Genomic DNA, 20998 nt, shown 5'->3' on the forward strand with positions numbered 1-20998 from the left:
CTTCTTGCCCAATGGCAAAAAAAGAGAGACCTGTTTAAATATCGGTTGGGGTCTTACAGTTGCCAGCTCCATCTTTACTCCTGGGTGTATGTAGAGTCATTGTTGCAATAAAAGGGCTTTTCTTTAATAATTATACCAAACAGGACTCTGCATGCCACGAAGTTCAACATTTTGTGCTCTTAAAACAACGTTTAGTACTGATAACTACATTCCCCCAAATTTCAGCAAAAAGTAGGAGAATCGTCTGACAAACATATCAAGTAACTAGGGTTAAAGGAATTGTATCCCTACCCCTGCCCCCTACCAAATGGCTTTGGACAGTCTGAAGCTTGGAACCATCCAAACTTCAAGATGTAATTAACAAGCACAGGATATGATCAGCAAACAAATTTATTTGCATTTGTGTGGGTGGGTGTGAATATTTTAAAACAAACTAATTTGGTTTCAAAACATTGTCCTAAAAAAGTCTTCTTGGCAGATTTTGTCTTGGAAATTTGGATGATGTATATTGGCCAAGTTGAATATTTGTTGAAGAATATTTGAGAACTCTGTATGGTACTGGCTATTTCATTCCAATACTCAATATTGGATAGTATTTGAGAGTTATAATGCAATTTGTATTTGATAGCTGACTTGATGTGGCATTGTAGATTTAACCATGTTTGATCTCTGGCTCGCAATGGTGTTTGGTATTCAACAGCATTCCATAGGTGATGACACTTGAAATGTTATATCTATTTTTATTCTGGCAAACATCAAAAGAGGTCAAAACAATACTTCTTGTTCATTCTGGCAAATGCCAATCAGCCACCAATATTTACAAAAATATTTGGCAACACTCACCTAAATGTCCAATTTTGCCATTCAAAAACCATTTACCATTTTTAAATTTGCTATTTTAAACATTGCATTCTGGTTTTCTGGCAGAAATTGAATTGGTCATTTAGGCCAAAGATTTTTGTTTTTAAAAAATTCAGATTTAAAACACAGCTGAATATTACAGAGGTGAGCAAAAGAAGTTTTGTAAAAAGACCATTCAGTCTGGGATCCGCTCCTGGTGCTGCGTTTCTGAAATGTATTTTCATGGCAGAATATTCCAAAATATTAAAAAACAACAAATGCCAATCCATCCAAGTTAAACAAGGTCACGAATGACGCATTGAGCTCTGAATCCCTCTGCAATCCATTGCTGGTCCATAGGAAATCCGCCAGAGGGATGCATCAATAAGCTTCAGCCTTTGCTCTTTCAGGCAACCAGCTGTGCACCTCTGTATCTTCCGGCGGACACCTGCAGTTCTAAACTTAAAATAAAGCAGCTTGGGCTCAGTTGCAAAAATGCAAAACCGTCAGAATGGGCCACACTGTCCCTGCTAAACAAATGTTTTCATAAGGAGTACTGCAGGGTACCCTCACAAGTTTGCTAGTAAAGGTAAAGTTGTGCCCTTGGGTGGCTAGCCGTCAGTAATAAAAGCCATAGGCAGCTCTCTGCATCCCCCTGCTTTTATTACTGATGGCTAGCCACTGGAGGGCACAACTTTACCTTTACTAGCAAAATGTCTGTCATGAGGATGAGTGGGTGTGTTCAGAGAAAGTTTGCATCTTGCAGGGATTCTGCAGAATAGTTCAATGTGGGATCCATCTTGGGGACAACAGGCTCTGTACATTCCCCACAGTGATTTAAATCAATATGCATAGGCTGCTTTTCCACCTGAAAGGCCTTCCAAGCAGCTTTCAGTGGAAAATTGGATAAAATGACAGTCTGATCTGAGTTTTAAAAATGCCTTTTAAATGGTTTTGTATTGTATTTGCTTCCCCTTCCCCCTTTCTTGGTCTGTGATGATTTAATGTGTTGTGTGTTTTTCTCTCATGTTTTAATGTTGCATCGTAAGCCGCCCAGAGAACAATTTGTTATGGTGTGGCTAACAAATAAAGTGTATTATTGTATTATAGTCAAACAAGATGACTTAATTAAAATAAACTAGCAGCAAGGCTATGGCAACAAGAGAGACAAGAGTCCAGCAGCCAATGAAGTCAGTGCCAAACACTTGTCAAAACAAAGTCTTTGCAACCCACCAGAATGCAGATCGTTGGGGTGGGCGGGCAGGGGGGGGGGTCATATGAACTTCCAGGGGAGGGAGTGGCCACCATTTTGGCTCTGCTACTTCTTTGCACTTTCTTCTCTTGGTATGGTCAATTAAAAGTCCCAGATGTTTCCATGCATGCATGGCTGCACACTGCAGTGCTGGTTTTGTAGTCTTTTGCACGTGGCTGCTTCACTCACACTACCAAAAACACATTGCAAGAAATACAGACGGTTTGAAGTGAAACGACTGAAAGAATTGTAGAACACACAGGAGCACTGATTACAGTTAGGGTTCTTCGAATCCGTTCGTCGCATCGGATGATCAGTTCTGATCCCTGCACATAACCCAAGACAGACAAAAATCCAAAGGATGAAATGACATGCATTGAAGCATGAACGCTCTGCTCCTTGAAGCCTTCCTCTCTGCATCAGAAGAGCTACCAGGCAAAAAGGGGGGATGGGGCAGCGACATAGCTATTGTTGCCTGAGCAATTGTGATAAGGATCCAGTGCGCAGTTCCTCCAGTCCCTTGTTCAAGGTCGTTGCCACTCTGACACGGGCAGCGAACCATCTTGGTATAATTAGGCAGCTGAACATGTTTGCAGAAAGTAAAACGGGAGGAAGAGCTGATAGCGATGGTGTTGCTGGTGGTGATGTCAAACTTGCATAGTCTAGCTGCGAGGACTGCTGCAAATTTGGACAATGTCCTCCTTGGTCTCCACAATGGCCAGAATGGAGGGAGCAGTTATGGTCAATCTGACTGCTCTGCAGAAGGAGGAGGACGGTGATCTGCAGAATGGCATCATGCTTCCTTCCAGAGCTCCACTTAGGAGGAACATAGGAAGCTGCCTTACACGGCTAGCTCAATATTGTCTACACAGACTGGCAGAGGCTTCTCCAAGGTTACAGGCAGGAGTCCCTCTCAGTCCTATCTGGAGATACCAGGGGACCTTCCGCACGCAAGCAGGCTGGTGCTCTTCCCAGAGCAGCCCCACCCCCCAAGGGGAAGCTCTTCTAGTGCTCTGTTGGTCTCCCATTCAAATGCATATCAGGGTGGAACCTGCTTAGCAAAGGGGAACACTTCATGCTTGCTACCACAAGACCAGCTCTCCTCCCATATGACTTCTCTGTCATAGAGCGCTGCTACCAAGGCCTCCCAATCCTGAAGAGTCACATTCTGCAAATAATCACTTAATTGAAACAGTGGGCTGTATTGAAGTGCAGCAATGAAACCTCTTAACTGGGGAACGAAAAGCCGTGAAGTCTTATTCATCTGCAGCAATTTGTCCAAGCAGCAGCTTTGATTAATGTGTGCCTGTCTCAAAGCCTCCCCATTAAAAAATGAGCCTCTATCTTCTGGGGGGACCCCCTCCTCTCTCTCTGCAATGATCGTCACTTAGATTTGCTAGCCTTGAAAAGCTAAGAACATAAGGAGGTAACACTAGGACCGGGGAGACCCGAGTTCCAATCCCCACTCAGCCATGAGACTTGCTGGGTGACTCTGGGCCAGTCGCTTCTCTCTCAGCCTCACCTACTTCACAGGGTTGCTGTTGTGGGGAGAAACTTAAGTATGGAGTACATTGTTCTGGGCTCCTTGGAGGAAGAGCGGGATATAAAAATTAAAATTACAAAAAAAGATAAGGGGGAGCAGGTCCGCTCCCCTCTAGACCCCCTGTGACCCAAGCACTGCCAGCCCTCTCACCCGTGCCCCAAGAGTCCTACTTTTCAAGGAATGTTCTCCCTCCTTTGTATTTCAAGACAAAAGAAGGAAACCATCCAAGCCAGCCTGTTTTCTTGACAGTCAGGCCCTAAAGGGATGAGTGATGAGCCACACAAGAGACCAAAGGGTGTCCCCTCTTGTGAAACAGGCTTTCTAGTTCCCTTGAAGAAGGCTGAAGAATTAGCGAGTGGAGACAAGGGAGCAGGAGAGAGGCCAACAGGATCTGGGAAACTACTGGATGGCCAGCTGACAGGGCGGCAGGGGTCAGGGAGAGATAAAAAGAGCCTGGATAGTTTTCTGGTCTCTCTCTGGGCTAGCTGCCTAAAGTTTTGGATTTGGAATCTCACGAGCAGGGGCTGAGGGCGACGACACAGCCCTATTTTATTGATGGTTATTTATTGATTCCATTTCTATACTGCACTATCCATCCAAAGGCTCTGGGCAGCGTCTGATGTCTGTAGCATCTGAGAGCCAGAAGGATCTACGGATGGGAGGTTTCTGTTCAAGTTGAGAGGAAGGGCTTCCATGACCGAAAGAAATGCCTCAGCGGTGGGTCTGACAGCCCCACACTTGTAGGGAGGCACAGCCTGGGCAGCTCAGCCTCTTGGGTCGAGAACTCCTTGGTGATCCCTGCCTTTTGCCTGTTGGTGGGGCTGGGAGGAGGGTGGCACATGGACTCCCTCCTCAGGCACCAAAATGCCTGGGGCCAGATCTCAGTCAAAGAGTGGGAGGTCCACTGGTCTGGTGGTTGCAAGCATGAACGGTCCCCCTTTGCTAAGCAGGGTCCACACTGGTTTGCATTTGAATGGGAAACATGCATGAGCATTGTAAGATATTCCCCTTAGGGGAGAGCATCTGCATTAGGTCTCAAGTTCCCTCCGTGGCACCTCCAGAGAGGACCAAGAGAGATTTCTGCCTGTAACCTTGGAGAAGCCGCTGCCATTCTATCTAGACAATACTGAGCAAGATGGACCAATGGTCTGACTCAGGAGAAGGCAGCTTCCTGTGTTCCTATTCCTGGCACCAATTGTGAGAATCCCATCCTTCGGGATGATCAACATGAGTGCCTCCTGGAAGGCGGGAAGAATCTGTTTCATGAAGGTGGGCAGATGGAGAACCAATCCACCACCTGACTGGTTGTTGCTGGTGTCTGTCTTATGTTTCTTTTTAGACTGTGAGCCCTTTGGGGATGGGGATCTATTTTATTAATTATTTCTCTGTGTAAACTGCTCTGGAAACTTTTGTTGAAAAGCAGTATATAAATGCTGTTGTTGTAGTATAACCTGCCCCAGGTTGGAGTAGGAGGCAGTTACATGACTGCATGTTGAAGAGGAACAGGTTTCCATCTGCTTTGCACCTGAGGACGCTGCCCAAACTGGTCTTCCTGGAATATACGTCAGTGTCCTTGGTGCACACACTTCACGAGTCGGGGAACCTTTGGGATTATTTATCAAGGAGATTTGCTACTGGCTATTGGACCCCCCCCCCCAACTCTAATAAAAGCTCTACAGTTCTTACGTGTGCCTAGCATAGCTACGGATTGCAGCCTTTAAAGCCACAATCTTAGAGCAAACCCCTCTGAATACAGTGGGCTTATTTCCAACTAAGTAAATCTGTTTAGAATTGGGATGCATGCATGCTGAACTTTTGCCCGGATCATGCCCCTTGTTGCAGGCAAAGAAAGAGCCTGTGGATGTTTTCTCAGAAAGTCCTGCTGAGTTCAATGGGGCTTACTCCCAAGTATTCTGCCTGGTATTAGTAACTTCTAACTCTGGCAGAGGCCCCCTCTGTACACACCTTCCTGGGAGCTGGTGCCAGCAAGCAAATTAAGAATGGTTGTGGATTCTGAAGGCATTAACTGCCAAAATTCAAAGTTCTCTGCCCTCAGATAGACTGCTCCTGCTCAGAAGGTGTTGTATAACAAGTGCTTGCTCCTGCAGCCCAGTCACCAGCAACCAGCAAGTCACGCCTCTCCTTTTCCTCCTGGCTGAACTGCCTTTCCTGTGTTGGGCTGCAGGACTAAAGCTAAGGAGAAGCTGGAGCCGCCCGGCCTGCTGCCCCCAATAAGCCAGCAGCCTTTCCACTGACCATTCTGGAAACATGCTTAATTATTCCAAATGGAAAAGAGAACATGGGACAATGGGTTTACTTCCCAGTATTTAAAATTTTATTTATTTCTATCTGTGTAAACCGCTTTGGAAGCTTTTGTTGGAAAGCGGTATATAGGTCTCCGTACCCGTATATTACAGCACTTTTTACAATCACTGGGCCGCATAGACGTATTTTCAGCTCGGGGCTCCCAAAGTCACCTAGACTGCAGTGCCTGCTTGAGCATCCTGTCAGCTGACAGCCCCCCCCCCCCCCAACCTCTATAAAGCCTGGGGCCTCCTCAGCACTTGCTCCTCACTCCGAGTCAGGGGGGTCTCATGGGTCCCTGGCCCCTGAGAGAGCCCCCGCCCCCTAAGTGACTGATCGCTCTCCCCTCCTCTCTCTTCTGCCTCTTTTAATAGGAAAGGGTCGCACCTTTCCCTTTCCTCCTGCTCCCTGGCGGCGCCCCGGCTCTGAGCAGCGGCTGTTGTGAGCGCGCTGCCCATGCCCCTGATCGCTCTCTTGCCGCTGCCTGCCTGGGACGTGAGCCGCTGCCTGCCGCCCCTAGCAATTTGGCCCCGACTCTTCTGCTCCCGGCCCCCGCCCGCGCTTCTCTGGCGGCAGGGGAGCCGCTTCTGCTCGGCGGGCAGCAGCTCTGCGGCGGGCTCCTTCGGTGCGCGCATCCTCCACCGCGGCCGCTCTGGCGGGCCCCTCGCCCCGCTCGCCCCGCCCCTCGCCCGTCAGCTGTTGCTAAGCGGATTGGCCGCTGCCGCCCCTATGTAAGGCGGCGCCGGGGAGGCAGGCGGCTGTGCGGGGCGCTCCGCTGCTGCGGGATGGTGCGCCCGAGCGACGGCGGAGGCAGGCCGGGCCGAGCCGAGCGAAGGAGGCAGCCAGCCCCGCCGCCAGCCCCCCTCCGGGCAGGGACCGAGGGTAGCCGCCGCCGCCGCCGCCCGTAGCAGGCCAGCCAGAGTCCCGGTGAGCTGCGCCCCCGGAGCGCGAGGGGGGCGGGCAGCAGCGCGGAGATCTGGGCGTGTGTGCGTGCCCCTGGGGCGGGATCGGGGCCTTGTGCGCTGCTGGGGAGGTGGGCTGCACGGCTGGGGGGGGGCGGGGAGGAGAGGAGGGGGCTCTCGCCGCGCGCGTCATCATCATGGAGAGGCGCGGGGCGTCGGAGAGCTGCGCAGTCTGCGGTCTCCCTCCGCGCTCCACCACCAGGGCCGCGGGGGGGGGGCGTTGTCGGTGCTCCCTCCTCCTCCTCCCCCCCCTCAGCGGCGTCCCCATGCTGCGCGTTGCCTTGGTGGCTGCAGCAAAGGGGAGGGGGCGGGTGGGATGCAGCCCTCTCCGTCTGGGGCGGGGGGGCCCCTCGCCCTCTCCCGCTCTCGTTCTCTTTCGGCGAACAAAGGAAGAGGCCGTCGCGACGCGAGCCGAACCGCAGGGGAGCGGGTGTTGCTGGCATCGGGACCTTGGTTGCAACCTCCCCCGCCCTCCGCGCCACTCCAGCACGCGCACACAAAGCGAGCCCGCTTGCAGCGTTGATCTGCAGCGGCGGAGCGCGCGCGCGCGGGGGGGGGGGGTCATCTCGTCTGTGCTCCCCCCCACCCCAGGGAAGCCTCGCGAAGCTATCTGTCTTCTTTGCATTGGGTTGCGCAGAAATAATAATGAATAAGATAAAAACTAAACCGCTCCCCTCCGGCTGGGTGGCTCAGTCCCCCCACTCGCTTCTGCCTCGAGGTGGCCGGGGAGGGCGGGGTTGAGCCCCTCGGCCTGGTCCCTGCCTGCCGGGATCTTCCCCCCTCCTCCCAGAAGGGCGGCTGCCGGCCATGCCCGGGTCCATGTGCCTCGGCTCGCCGCGAGTGAGAGCCCACCCCTCGCATTGCTCACGTACCAAGCAAGCCGCAGGCGGCTGCAGGCGACGCCGAGGCTCTCGCGCATCGCCTCGCCTCGTTTCCTGCAGGTAGGTTTGCCTTCCCGCAACGCAAAGCGGAGCCCGGTTCGTTTGTGCAGCTCTGCGGACAAAGCGGCGTCTATCTAGGGGGGTTCCTCTTGCTGCGCTCCGCAGGGGCGCGTCTGTCTCCTCGAACGTGGCGGGCCGCCCTCGGCATGGTCGCAACCTCGCCCCACCCCCGCCAACAGCTCCACTTCGGCTGCCTTTATTTGTGTGGGTGGGTGGGGGCAACTTCTGCCGGTGTGTGGGCAGCAGGCTGTGCTGGGGTGGGAGGGGTTGCGTGCTGTGCTTGCAGTTTAGAGAAGTGGGGGCGGGGGGCGGGGCATTCGTGCCCAAGCCTTTTGCTTCTTCACTGCCATATACTGAGTCAGACCCTTGGTCTCTCTAGCTCAGTATTGCCTTCACAGACTGGCAGCGGCTTCTCCCAGGTTGCAGGCAGGAGTCTCTCTCAGCCCTATCTTGGAGATGCCAGGGAGGGAACTTCAAACCTTCTGCTCTTCCCAGAGCGGCCTCATCCCCTAAAGGGAATCTCTTACAGTGCTGACACATGTGGTCTCCCATTCAGATGCAAACCAGGGCAGACCCTGCTTAGCTATGGGGACAAGTCATGCTTGCTGCCACAAGACCAGCTCTCCTCTCCCAAGAAGACAGGGCAGATCTCCGGTGCCTTGGACCAGCTCATGCTTTCCTGGAACTTAGGAAGCTGCCATATACTGAGTCAGACCATTGGTCTATCTAGCTCAGTATTGTCTACCCAGACTGGCAGCAGCTTCTCCCAGGTTGCAGTCAGGAGTCTCTCTCAGCCCTGTCTTGGAGATGCTGCCAGGGAGGGAACTTGGGACCTTCTGCATGCAAGCAGGCAGGGGCTCTTCCCAGAGCGGCCCGGTCTCCTTGAGGGGAACATCTTGCAGTACTCACCTGTAGCCTCCCATTCAAATGCAAACCAGGGCAGACCCTGCTTAGCAAAGGGGACAATTCATGCTGGCGACACCAAAACCAGCTCCTCCCTGGTGATGTGCATTTGAGTTCTGATTGTGGTCTGATCCATTGGCGACCAATCTGGCCAGTTTATCTTCCTCATCACTGAGATGAGGACTGTCTCTGTGTGGCTTGGTGGTCCCTCTCTGCACCATTGTGGGCATGCCAGCGCCTCCCTTGCGTGGATGCCCCTGTGCTTGGGCAGTGGCCAGCTCCCTCCACTTTGTGTTGGCCAGTGGGCTTTACGCAAAGAAGTAGTCGCTTGTGCTTCTCTGTGTGCTGTGACTGCTTTGCGGTTCTTGAATGGTGCGCGGTCCTCTGCTGTAACAGCAGCTTCCTGTTGTTCTGGGCTTTGCAATTATGTAATTTTGCTCGCCAAAGTGGACGCTCTGGTGGAGACCGAAGTGGAATCTCTAATCTGAGATGTTGTGAACCAGGCTCTGTGTGTGTGTGTTTTGTGGGGGCTCCCGGTTGCAGCAGCGATGAGCTGAGTTGTAGGTAAGGAGATTTCCGAAAGGGGCCTGAAGCCCTTGCCTGCTACCTTGGAGTTAAAATACTGATATTTAGGGTCTTTGGGGGCCTCAGCAGGTTGTTGGAGGAAAGGCAGAGTGTGGCAATTAAGGCCTGCAGTTTAACGGTAGAGCCCGTTACGGTTTCAGCCCTGTCCTCTCCAGCCCAGAGGAGCAGATAATGGAGAAAGACCGATCTCTGGAGAGCCACCGGGAGACAACAGCAAACTCTAGAGACATGGGGAACTGCCTTCTACCCAGTCAGACCATTGGTCTTTCTCGCTCAGGGTTGTCTACACAGACTGGCAGCGGCTTCTCCAAGGTTGCAGGCAGGAGTCTCTCTCAGCCTGATCTTGAGATGCTGCCAGGGAGGGAACTGAGAACCTTCTGCTCTTCCCACCCCCTAAGGGGGATATCTTGCAGTGCTCACACATGCAGTCTCCCATTCAAATGCAAACCAGGGCAGACCATGCTTAGCAAAGAGGACAACACATTCTTCCCACCACAAGGCCATCTCTCCTCTCCTTAATGGCCTGGCTGGAAATATACCAGTTTCTTTGTCCTCCTTGCTTGCAGAGCTGGACTTTGGACCATCTTCTTTTGGGAAGAGGTACCTGTTGGATGAAGGGGCCCCCATCAGCAGTGACAGGTGCAAACGCCTGTGGTAGTTTCCAGTTGGGTTTCGGAGCCAGTCAAGGTGATGGTGTAATGGCCTTGGGCACAATCAATGGAATGTGAAGCCTCCCACCTAATGGCAGGGAAGATCGTGGAACCAAGCAAAGTGGATCGTAGGAAGCTGCCTCCTACTGAGTCGGGCTCTTGGTCCACCAGTATCGTCTACACTGACTGGCAGCGGCTCTCCTAGATTGCAGGCAGGAGTTTTCCCCAGCCGCCCCTGGAGATGCTGTCAGGGAGTGAACCTGAGACCACCTGCATCCATGCAGATGCTCTTCCACTGAGCTACAGCCCCATCTAACACAGGGAGTTAGACCAGATGATCACCTGTGCAGTGGGCAGCTGTGGCTTCACCCAAAACGATCCCCCCTGTGTGTTTGCGGTGACTACATGTACACATGATGCCCTGGTACATGTGTGATACCTATAGGCATCACACCTGCCTGTATGGAAGGATAAAGAGCAAGGCTCAAGTTTCCCTCTTTGTCTGTTTGACAGTAGACACACAGAAGGCACAACTTTGGCCCTGCAGCGGTTAGATTAGAACTCGCATCAGCCACAGTGGCCAGCAGTCGGGGATTTGCTGGAGGGCCGAAGCTGTGCAGCCCTGGCCTAGTTGGATACCGACAGCCTTCCTTCTCAAGTGGGCTTTGCGATTCTGGAAATACTGGGGCTGCTTAGAGGCTCGGTCTTTCTTGCACACACTGTAACCCTCTAGAAAAATTAATTAACAAAATTAATTCTTGTGGGGACAGGGAAGTGGGTTTGGATCCAGCTTTGGCAACGTGGCCGTAGACCTCCTTGCAGGAGGGTGGTGACTCTGTGTCACTGGCTGCCTTAGTCAACGACTAGCTCTGCCATCTGAGCAGTTCCACAGCATTAAAGCAGTAGGCGTCGGAGAGGCAGCGTGTTTGGAGACGGCTAGGCTGACTGTTCAGCCTCCCCTGCTCACGCTGGGGTTCGAAGAAGAGGCAGGTCTTGTCTAAACCATGGGTGCTCTGGCTGTGCTTCCCTGCACTTTCTCACATTGCTTGGATCTTGGAGGCTCTTGGGGGAATGGGAAGTTTGCTGCTTCTTAGGGCCTTGCATCTCCAGAAGGGAGTTGCTGCGCCTGCATGTGGCGCACCTTTTAAAACCGACAAGCATCTCAAAAGTGCTCTCCTGCGTTGGGCCCAGGAAGGTCTGTCTAGGTCAGCATCCTGCTTCCCACAGAGGGCAAACAAGATACCTCCAGGCAGTTCAGAAGCAGGTGTGAGGATAAGAGCTGCCCGTGTTGGTTACTACCAGCACCTAGGACTTGGAAGCAGACTGCATCTGAGCATGGGAGCTTCCCGTTGTCATGACTAACAGCCACTGATGGAGGTATCCTCCTAACTCATTGCCTTGCTGGATCCGACCAGTCGCCTGCTTCCTACTAGCTGCCCCCAGAAAGCCCCTAAAGTTGGGCAGGAAGGCACCAGTTCTCTCCTGCTGCTGTTCCCCAGCACCTTTTAGCCAGAGGTCGACTGCCTTTGAACAGGAGGCAGTCTCGTGAAAGAGAAACTCAAGTATGTAGTACATCGCTCTGGGCTCCTTGGAGGAAGAGTGGGTTATAAATGTAGTAATAATCTAATCCAGCAGCCACCAGTGCACCTTGTGGCAGCGAAATCTGTAAACGGAGCATGTGCTGTGTTAGGATAGACCTGCTTCTGTATCTCTCCGCTGGCGAAAAGTGCACAGCTCTTAAGTGTGCTTACTCAGCTGAGGAAATACATCCTTTAAGCCTCCCTGCTTAAACAAACAAACGTTGTACCAAGGTATGTGCATTCTGTAACCTCTATAAATGCATGCACACTTGCATAAATTATCTACTCCTTTTACTACTTATATATTTCTTCTCGACAGGTGTTCTCAAAGCAGTTTACATAGAAAAAGTAAATACATAAGATGGATCCCTGTCCCCGAAGGGCTCACAGTCTAAAAAGAAACGTAAGGTAGAAGCCAGCCACAGCCACTGGAGGGATGCTGTGCTGGGGATGGAGAGGGCCAGTTGCTCTCCTCCTCATAAGATAGTTTGAAAGGCGCCTCTTTGCCCAGTTAGCAGGGTTACATTCGTTTGGATAGAATTTATTCTGCTGGTTATGGGGCAGGGGATGAAGACCTTGGCTCTGACCAGCGGGACTCCCGTTGGAGTGTTTCTCTAGCTTCTGATATCTTGCCTGCTGTGTCCCGCTGATGGAGAAGGGCTGTAGGTCAGAGGCAGAGCACTTGCCGGGGATGCAGAAGGTTCCTGCATCAGCCCCTGCATTTTCGGCTATGAGGAAATGCATTTCCGGCTGTCTGGTGCCAGGCTGGAAGAGACCTTGGGGAGCTGCTGGCAGTCAGAGTAGACCATGTTGGACTTGGTAGATCTGAGGTCTGCATAAAGCAGCTTCATAAACTCGCTTGCGTTGGTGTATATCGTCACAGAAACAGAAGAGCGAAACACTCTAAAGTGTTTAACACTCTTCATTCTTTTAAGCGAATGCTGAGAACTTGGATTCCACGCCCCGTATCACATTCAGTGCTTTTGTCTTCCTCGCACAGAATCTCTGCTGCAATGGCTAATTGCATAGGAAGTTGCTTTCGGAGTCAGACCCTTGGTCTGTCTAGCTCAGTATTGTCTACACTGACTGCCAGCAGCTCTCCAATGTGCTCTGCTACTGATTCACAGGGGCAGATGATGAAAAATCAAGGATGCTGCAAAGATCTTTCTCTTGCCTCATTTACATAAAACTATGGGGCGGTGTAGAGTTAAAATGGCCCGAGTAAGACACCTGATTCCACCTTAAGTGGTGCAGCGGGGAAATGCTTGACTAGCAAGCATGAGGTTGCTGGTTCAAATCCCTGCTGGTATGTTACCAAGACTATGGGAAACACCTATATCGGGCAGCAACAATATGGGAAGTTGCTGAAAGGCATCATCTCATACTGTGCGGGAGGAGGCAGTGATAAACCCCCTCCTGTATTCTACCAAAGACAACCACAGGGCTCTGTGGGTGCCAGCGTGGTGTAGTGGTTAGAGTGCTGGACTAGGACCAGGGAGACTCGAGTTCAAATCCCCATTCAGCCATGATACTTGCTGAGTGACTCTGGGCCAGTCGCTTCTCTCTCAGCCTAACCTACTTCACAGGGTTGTTGCGAGGATAAACTTAAGTATGGAGTACACCGCTCTGGGCTCCTTGGAAGAAGAGCAGGATATAAAGTGTAAAATATAATAATAATAATAGGCTGTGGCAGAAGAAGACCAAAATAATCCCAGTGGTAATTGGCGCTCTATGTGCAATTCCAAAACACCTTGAAGAGCACCTCAATACCATAGGGGGCCCCAGAAATCACCATCGGTCAGTTACAAAAAGCAACTTTACTGGGAACAGCCTATATTCTACGACGATCTCTATAATAATAACTACGATATTGACAATAAAATTCTGGCATTCCAGGTCCTTGGGAAGGACTCGATGTCTGGATAAAAACAAGCCAGTCAATAACACCTGTCTGACTGTGTAAACAAGAGATAATAATATTAAATAAAGACACTTTAGAGGAAGGAGCCCGAGACTAGTAGTTTGCAAGCGCTATGGCAGTATCCAGACACTTGGATAATAAGCCCATCAGCTCACGGATGCAGAAGGGACACTCTGGAAAAACCTCCCTTGCCACGGTAAACAAAGGAGAGATCAGACCTTCATGTGGAGGAAGTGGAAACGGAGGGAGAGAGAGAGAGTCTGTGTGTACGTGCATGTCCTGGTTCAAACCAGGAAGCTTGGAAACATCCAGTGGTAAATAGAAACTGGGCAGGAGAGTTGTCTTGATCCTAAGGGAGCTGACTTGGAGGAAGTCTGTGAAAATGTGGATCGTAAGGCAGGCCTGCTCAAGCAGGAACCCGTGTCCCCCAATCTGTGAACCTCCCTGGGTGACTCCATCCTGTTGCCCCTCTCAGCACCACCAGTACATGCTTAGAAGCCTTTGAGAATTCTCCCAAATTGCACCTGCTGTTTTCCTTAATCTGCTGCCACCAGTTATCCTCCCCAGTGAGGGAATAAGTTGCTCTTTGAAATAATAATAATAATAATAATACTAATCTCTCTGGAGCAGCTTGCTGTTGGTATAGGCATGTGTTAGACAGAAGCCAGCGAAAGAACTTTCTGTACCAGGCAAAGCTTGGGCATTGCAGGTATCTGTTGCCTAATGGGTTCAAAGGCAGAGTTAATTTCCTGCTGAATAATCGACTCCTCCCTACTTAAACCTGAGCCGCCTAATGGCGCAGCAGGAAATGGTTTGACTAGCAAGCCAGAGGTTGCCGGTTCGAATCCCCGCTGGGATGTTTGCCAGACTATGGGGAACACCTCTATCGGGCAGCAGCAATATAGGAAGATGCTGAAAGGCATCACCTCAGACTGTGCGGGAGGAGGCCACGGTGAAGCCCTCCTGTATTCTACCAAAGACAACCACAGGGCTCTGGGGGTGCCAGGAGTCGACACCGACTCGACGGCACACTTTGCCTTTACTTAAACCTGAGCCAGATAGACTCTTTCCTGCCCTAGCCTTTTCCATAAACCTGCCCCAGCCAATCGCCCAACCTAACCGAGCTCCACTCCTGGTCAGACTCTGAGCTTTGGTTCAGGGTCTTGATCTGCCTGGCCTCCTTGCTCTGGACGTGCAGCTTTCCTTCCCAGCACGCCAACTCCTCCGGGCTCTGGCGGTGCCTTCTGAGGACTGGGCTCCCTCCTAGGTAGCTTCTGGCTGGAAGTTCTCCTGCTGCTTCTCTCTTCCCTGGCTGACTCTCCTCTTCTGACCACAGGCAGAAGTGGGCCTTTGAGGCACTCTGGCCAGATGACCCCACCAAGCCGCTTGGGGCTTTGCTCAAGCCTCCTTCCCATTGGCCGTTTCTCCAGGAGGGCACTGGACTAGCCAGTGGCCTTGCAGCCCACCTGGCTAATCCCTTGGCGTACCTTTCTGTCTCTCTAGCATGCATACCTGTGGAGGTGCCTTCTCCTCTGCTTGGCAGTTAGCATCTGCCTTTTCTGGCCGCCACACAAGCCAGCTGACAGGCTGCCAAACAATGCAGGGGCTCCTCGGGCCTCTGCCCCTGCCTGTCAGCCAGCCTCGGAGACTCTCTCCGCCTCCCACATAGGACACAGCACACAGGCTGCAACATGGCATATCGTGGCAGCCGACAGACACTTATTTCTGTGCATGCACACACATGTTCTCTTTCTCTTGGCTCAATCTGCCTCGGAGTGCTTGTGAGGCTAAAATGGAGTGGGGGAGAATGGGAGGCAAGTTTAGAAACTCCTGTTTTTTGCTTGTGCAAGTGTGACTTAGGAACGTAGGAAGCTGCCTTCTACTGAGTCAGGCCCTTGGTCCATCTAGCACAGTATTGCCTACTCTGACTGGCAGCGGCTTCTCCGAGGTTGCAGGCAGGAGTCTCTCTCAGCCCCCTACCTTGGAGATGCTGCCAGGGAGGGAACCTGGAACCTTCTGCATGCAGGCAGGTGATCTTCCCAGAGCGGAAGATCTTGCAGTGTTCACTCGTGTCTCCCATTCAAATGCAAACTAGGGAGGATTCTGCTTAGCAAGGGGGACAGTTCATGCTTGCCACAAGACCAGCTCTTCTCTTGCAGCATTGCTTTGCACCACGTTGTATTCAAGCAGTCTAGCTTGAGGTCCGTTCCAAAAAGAAGCCGGGGTGCACCAAAGTGTGGCCGGCAATTTGCTAGGATGGTGATTTCCCAAACATTGCACGCCCGGTTTCCTTGTGCTGAGAGGAGAGTGGGCTGGGAAAGGGCCTGTAGACGAAGGGGCAGGCAGGGTGGGCTCGTGGTACAAGGGAGAGGGAAATACTTCCACTCGAGTTCCTGTATTGACTGAGGGGGTGTGTGTGCGCACTTTGTCTCTCAACACCCTCTATGCACAAGGCATGTTTTACAATAACATACCCTTGGAAGCTGCTGTTGGGAGTAGCTTCTACCCAAGAGGGTCTCTTTCTCCAGCTGGATGAAGGCAGTACTCTTAATACAGTAGGGCAGCGGCCTCTCGAATTACTAGTGGTGGCCTTCCTGCAATCAGAGGTATTTTCTGGTAGAACTGCAGTGCAAGTGTTTGCTTTTGGGGCCTCAACCGTTGCTTAAGGCGGATTCTACGAAACGGATCAGAATTGGGGGAGGGAATTGTGGTGTGAACAGGCTTCCCAAGAGCAGAGTGCCTCCTAGCGGAAGTACGGTCCTTTGAGGGAGGAAGACAACACCTCTGGTCCTGACAGATCTTTAAGTAGGGGGACTGTCTCTGCTCACATTACTGCTTGGGACGCAGGGCTGTGCTTTTTGATGGAAAGGTGGTGTACAGCAGGGGCAGGCGTGTGTCTCTGGTTGCTCCCACTGAGGACGCCTGCCAGCTGTCCTTGGAGCAGATTCCTGCACTAAGCCAGGCCTGCTCAGTTTAGCCCCCCCCCCCAGCTGTTTTTGGATTACAACTCCCATAATCCCCAACCCCAGTAGCCAGGGATTACAGGAGTTGCAGGCCAACATCTGCAGGAGGGCTGAAGTAGAGCAGCCTGCACTAAGCAGAGGGTGGGAGTAGAAGACCTTCAGTGATCCCAAGCTCTGCAAGAGGTGCTCTCTGTTGGCAACAAAACATGTGCTTATGTAGACATTTCCACCTTAGAATGCACGTGGGTTGGTTTTTTCCAGGGGGTGTGTGTGCATGCACACACGGTCTTCTAGGACTTTAATTAATGCAATGACCACTGTGGCTTGCTGCAACATTTAACCATTTTGATTAATTGATTTAAAGCATCGAACTAAAAAGAGCCCCTAATAAGACAGACCTGAAATGCAGGTCCTTAACTGCAGAGGATAAGGAGCTGCCTTGTCCCCATTCATTAATTAAAGAATGAACCCAGAAAGGGCTGGGGTGCTGCTGGGAAAGGGGAAGGGAAAAGAAAAAGGGAAAGAATGGACCTGCCTTGTCACTTAACCAAGTGAACAACTGGCTTCGGAATGGTTTGACCGACTTGAATTGGGCAACAGCTTTACGTCTAGTAGACTTCACCCCCCTCTGTATAGCCAGGTGTAGCTACATCTAGCTGGGCTTCTGTCTGCTTTCCCTGGTCAAGGCATTAACGGTGGCATTTCTGTTGTTCCAGGAGTTGAGATGCAGCTGCAGCCTTCCTTGTGTGACTGACTGCCTCCCGCCCCCCCAGTGGAGAAGCCGCCTTGCCCTTCCTGCTTTGCACCGCCTGTGACTGGACCCCTTCTGAGGAGCTGGCCATGTCTATCATGGACCACAGCCCCACCACAGGCGTGGTGACGGTCATCGTCATCCTGATCGCAATTGCGGCCCTGGGCGCCTTGATCCTTGGTTGCTGGTGTTACTTGCGTCTCCAGAGGATCAGCCAGTCCGAGGACGAAGAGAGCATCGTGGGGGAAGGCGAGACCAAGGAGCCCTTCCTTCTGGTCCAGTACTCAGCCAGAGGCCCTTGCATGGAGCGCAAAGCCAAGCTGACGCCCAACGGGACGGAGGTGCATAGTTAACTGGCTGCTCGGAATCCCTGATGGCTGGAGCTCGGACGGATACTGTGAAAGGACTAGAGGAGGGCATCCTGCCCTGTCCAGGAAAGCTCGTCTCGAGATAAGACTTGTGGGTTTGTGTGTGCGCTGAGAATGGCATTCCTTGTTCTGGGACTGGCGGCTTTTCTGGCACAAGGCCCGTTGCCGGCAATGGGCGGACAGGGACGGGGTGGTGTGAAGAGACAAACTGTGTCGACTACTTGAATATTTCACTGAGCCTGTTTGGGATGGAGCTACTGGTGTAATGTGAACTTACTACAAATGTGAACTGCGTGTGTGTGTGTATATAGGTAGCTGGGTTTTTTTCCTGTTCTGTAGCATACGGGGATGGGACCCAAATGCTTCTGCATAAGCAACACTCCCGGATTTAGGAGACGCATGACCACACGTGGGATTTCTCCAAAGCCAAACCGGGGGGTGCGGGGGAGGCAGGGGTCTCGTGCTGCTCTGGAGAGCATTTTTGGTAGCAGCAGCAAATAAGGGTGGGCTTTTCCTAAGGGTGGCGGTGCTGCTGCTTAACCCTTCTAGGAATGCAGGCTGACTCTTTTAGTGGTAGCAGGGAGCATCGGGCAAGCAACAGGCAGGAGTGGTGAGCTTGGCCTCTGTCGTGACTGCGGAAACTGCCTTCTGCTCTAACGAAGTTGGAGGCAGGAGCTCATGAGGGCTGTGCTGGAAGTGTGGCGCACGGCCAGAAGGCTGCTGGAAGACTTGGCGAGGGCAGTAGACTAGAGCAAGCTTGCTTGGAGGCCTGAAGAAGCGGCTTTCCCCACAGAGCCGTCTGTCTAGCTAGTCCCCGACTTGCCCATCTGTGCGCTGAGGTTGCTGTGGCTGCCCAGCAGTTGGGACTTGTGAATCAAAGTCACACCACTTCCCCTCTCAGCTGTAGAGTTCTCTAAATTAGTGTATTTTGTAGAGACAGGCATTGTCTTAAGAGAGGGCATCTGTAAATAGCTGGGGTGGGAATAGCAAGTGGAGGCGGTTATTTAGTTTCCTTGCCTTTGCCCTTTCATCTTTTAGTCCTTGCCTGTTTCCATCCCAATTCAGTAATACTTTTAATAAGGTTTTATGGTGAGGCATCTTTTGGATTTAGTCAAATAAGGACACACACACACACCCCACACACATACACTGTATGTAGCTCTCTGCAATGCCGTCCTGTCTTCTAAATCTTCTCTAAACAATCCTCTGTGCCCAAGGAGAAAGAAATGGAAATGCCAACAAGCTGACTGGGTCAAGGACACAGAGCAGCAGTAGAATGCACGTGAACTCTTTTTCCTGCCTGGCAACTGCAGAAAGAGTTGACAGGCACTAGGACTCCCTGGCTAGGAACATAGGAAGCTGCCTTCTGAGTTAGACCATTGGTCCATCTAGCTCAGTATTGCCTATCCAGATCCCTCCCAGTCCTGTCTTGGAGATGCTGCCAGGGAGGGAACTTGGAACCTTCTGCAGGCAAGCATGCAGGTATTCTTCCCAGAGCAGCCCCATCCCCTCAGGGGACAATCTGACAGTGCTCACCCATATGGTCTCCCATTCAAGTTAAACCAGGGTGGAACCTGCTTAGCAAAGGGGACAATTCATGCTTGCTCCCACAAGACCAGCTTTCCTCCCACTCATGGAACTGGGAAGGAAGCCCAAGGCAGCTTAGCCCAGTCCCCTGGGTTCCTTTTTGGGCAGCATCATCCAGCTTAGTGCCAAATGCATGCAGACACCTTTCTAGCCAGTCCCTCTCCTATAAGATGTTTCTCAGACTTCTAGCACTTGGGCCCGCATTTTGCACACACCCCACCTGGGACTCTACCCTGCCTCCCAATAATCTGTGCAGAGATGCTGAGGACCGTTCTTTAAGGGCAAGTGCCCTGTCCAGGTATCCAACACAAACCAGGTCAAAGCAGAGGAAAGGAAACACAGACCATCTGGTATGACCACCCCTTTAATCTTCCACCCCTTCAAAGCTTACTAAGTACACAAACAAGATGCTTCCCCTCAATTCTGTAAACAAGTCAAGAGCATTGAAGGTGACCGAGTTGGGCTTCCCAGGAAGCATCCGTTAAGATGTTAAAAACAGAGAGAGAGTGCTGTGAGCCGAAACTGGCCCTGGCTTGTAACTACTGGGAAGAGTTTTAAAGTGCCAGCCACATTGTGATGATTTATGTTGGACTGATACAAAAGCTATCAAATTAGTGCAATTGTAATGTGCAAAAAGTTTCTCCACTTGTTACATTGCCGGCCTCAAACTGTGTTGATCTGGTTCACTGACTCATTATAAAAATATTTTTTTTCTTTTTCTAGTCCAGCAAAATAAGTCTTTATGATAAAATTTCAATAAAGTTTCCATAAAGAGTCTTGCCTGGGTAGATAACTTGATTTTTGCAGGCTTCCCTTCATGTGTCTTGGTCCGATAAACATTATTCTGTCCAGTTTTCTTTACTGTGCTCCGAAGTGAGTCTGGGGTCAAGGTGGGCATTCTCAGCCTTTTCTGTTTCGTGGAAGCCATCCACAGTGGGTACGACCGGCCCGACATCCTCCTTGGGCAGGCTGATCTCCAGCTCAGTCTTTGTCTCCAGTTTCCTCTCCACGGAAGCCACCAGGACTTTCAGCAACGTGTTCTCGGCAAGGAGGTTCTCTGAGGCATCTGCCAGCTCTTGGAGCTTCTCTGCCATGGCTTCCAGCTCCCGGGCCTTCTGCTCATAGAGAGCCTGCAAGTGTTCGCGGTGGCTCTGCAGGGCGCCTTGTTGCTTCTTCAGCACCCGTGTCTCCAGCTGCAGCCTCTGCTCCTCTCTCCTGGTTTCTGAGAGCTGGCCTTGGAGGTGGGCCTGGGCCTGGTGGAGGGCCTGGATTTCTGCTCTCAGTTTCTGGATCTCCCTCTCCAGGTGGGAGATGTGTCCCTGATGGAGCACGGTCTCTTTCTGAAGGCAGCCACTGAGATGGGGATTTGACCCAGATGGGGTGGTTGCTGGGCTTGTGTGGAGGAGGAGGAATTTAAGGAGGTTCGGTAGGGTGACTGGGACGTCTGCAGGAAACTTTGCACTTTGGGCCTGCCTGGAAAAGTCAGAGAGAGAGAGAGGACAGCCTTTTTCTGAACAAAGGGTGCCTGGTCCTCTTAAACAGGGAAGCAAGAGAACCAGATCCCTAGCCAGCTTGGTCATGTGACAGTGACTTGACACAGATGACCAGGCAAAATGACATACAAGCACTTGATCAACACCCGGAGAATGTACAGTAACAGGACCAGAAGCAGAAGGGCTGGAAAGACTGGCTCAGAGAAGCAGCAAGCTCACTGGCTCGGTCTAGTGGATGGCGAAACCGATTCAGACTGCCTCCCTCTCTTTCCCGGCCTTGTTCAACAGTGAGTGCCTGCAGTTCCCAGGCTCTGAGCCCCCTCTGCATACAGATGTCCTAGCTAAACTTCCCATG

At 51.7% G+C, this 20998-nt stretch overlaps 2 protein-coding genes across 5 annotated transcripts in view; one reads left to right on the forward strand and one right to left on the reverse strand.

The window, feature by feature from the left end:
- The first annotated feature begins 6658 nt into the window (after positions 1 to 6658).
- Positions 6659 to 19927, forward strand: SNN (stannin). Its single transcript, XM_053276914.1, has 2 exons — positions 6659 to 6866; positions 17161 to 19927. The coding sequence occupies exon 2, from the start codon at positions 17285 to 17287 to the stop codon at positions 17546 to 17548; it is 264 nt and encodes an 87-aa protein (XP_053132889.1). The 5' UTR covers positions 6659 to 6866; positions 17161 to 17284; the 3' UTR covers positions 17549 to 19927.
- The window catches only part of TXNDC11 (thioredoxin domain containing 11), a 31311-nt gene continuing 29809 nt past the window's right edge, over positions 19497 to 20998 (reverse strand). For all 4 annotated transcript variants that reach the window (XM_053276905.1, XM_053276907.1, XM_053276906.1 and 1 more), the window contains one exon: positions 19497 to 20623. In XM_053276905.1, coding sequence (XP_053132880.1) covers positions 19990 to 20623 — 634 coding nt within the window. In that variant the 3' untranslated portion in view covers positions 19497 to 19989. The remainder of the gene's footprint in view (positions 20624 to 20998) is intronic.

Source organism: Hemicordylus capensis, chromosome 13 (genome assembly GCF_027244095.1).
Source record: "Hemicordylus capensis ecotype Gifberg chromosome 13, rHemCap1.1.pri, whole genome shotgun sequence".
In the NCBI taxonomy this organism is placed as follows: Eukaryota; Metazoa; Chordata; class Lepidosauria; order Squamata; family Cordylidae; genus Hemicordylus; species Hemicordylus capensis.

Coding starts and splice junctions, on each gene's coding strand:
- SNN (XM_053276914.1), top strand. CDS start 17,285: ATGTCTATCATGGACCACAGCCCCACCACAGGCGTGGTGACGGTCATC.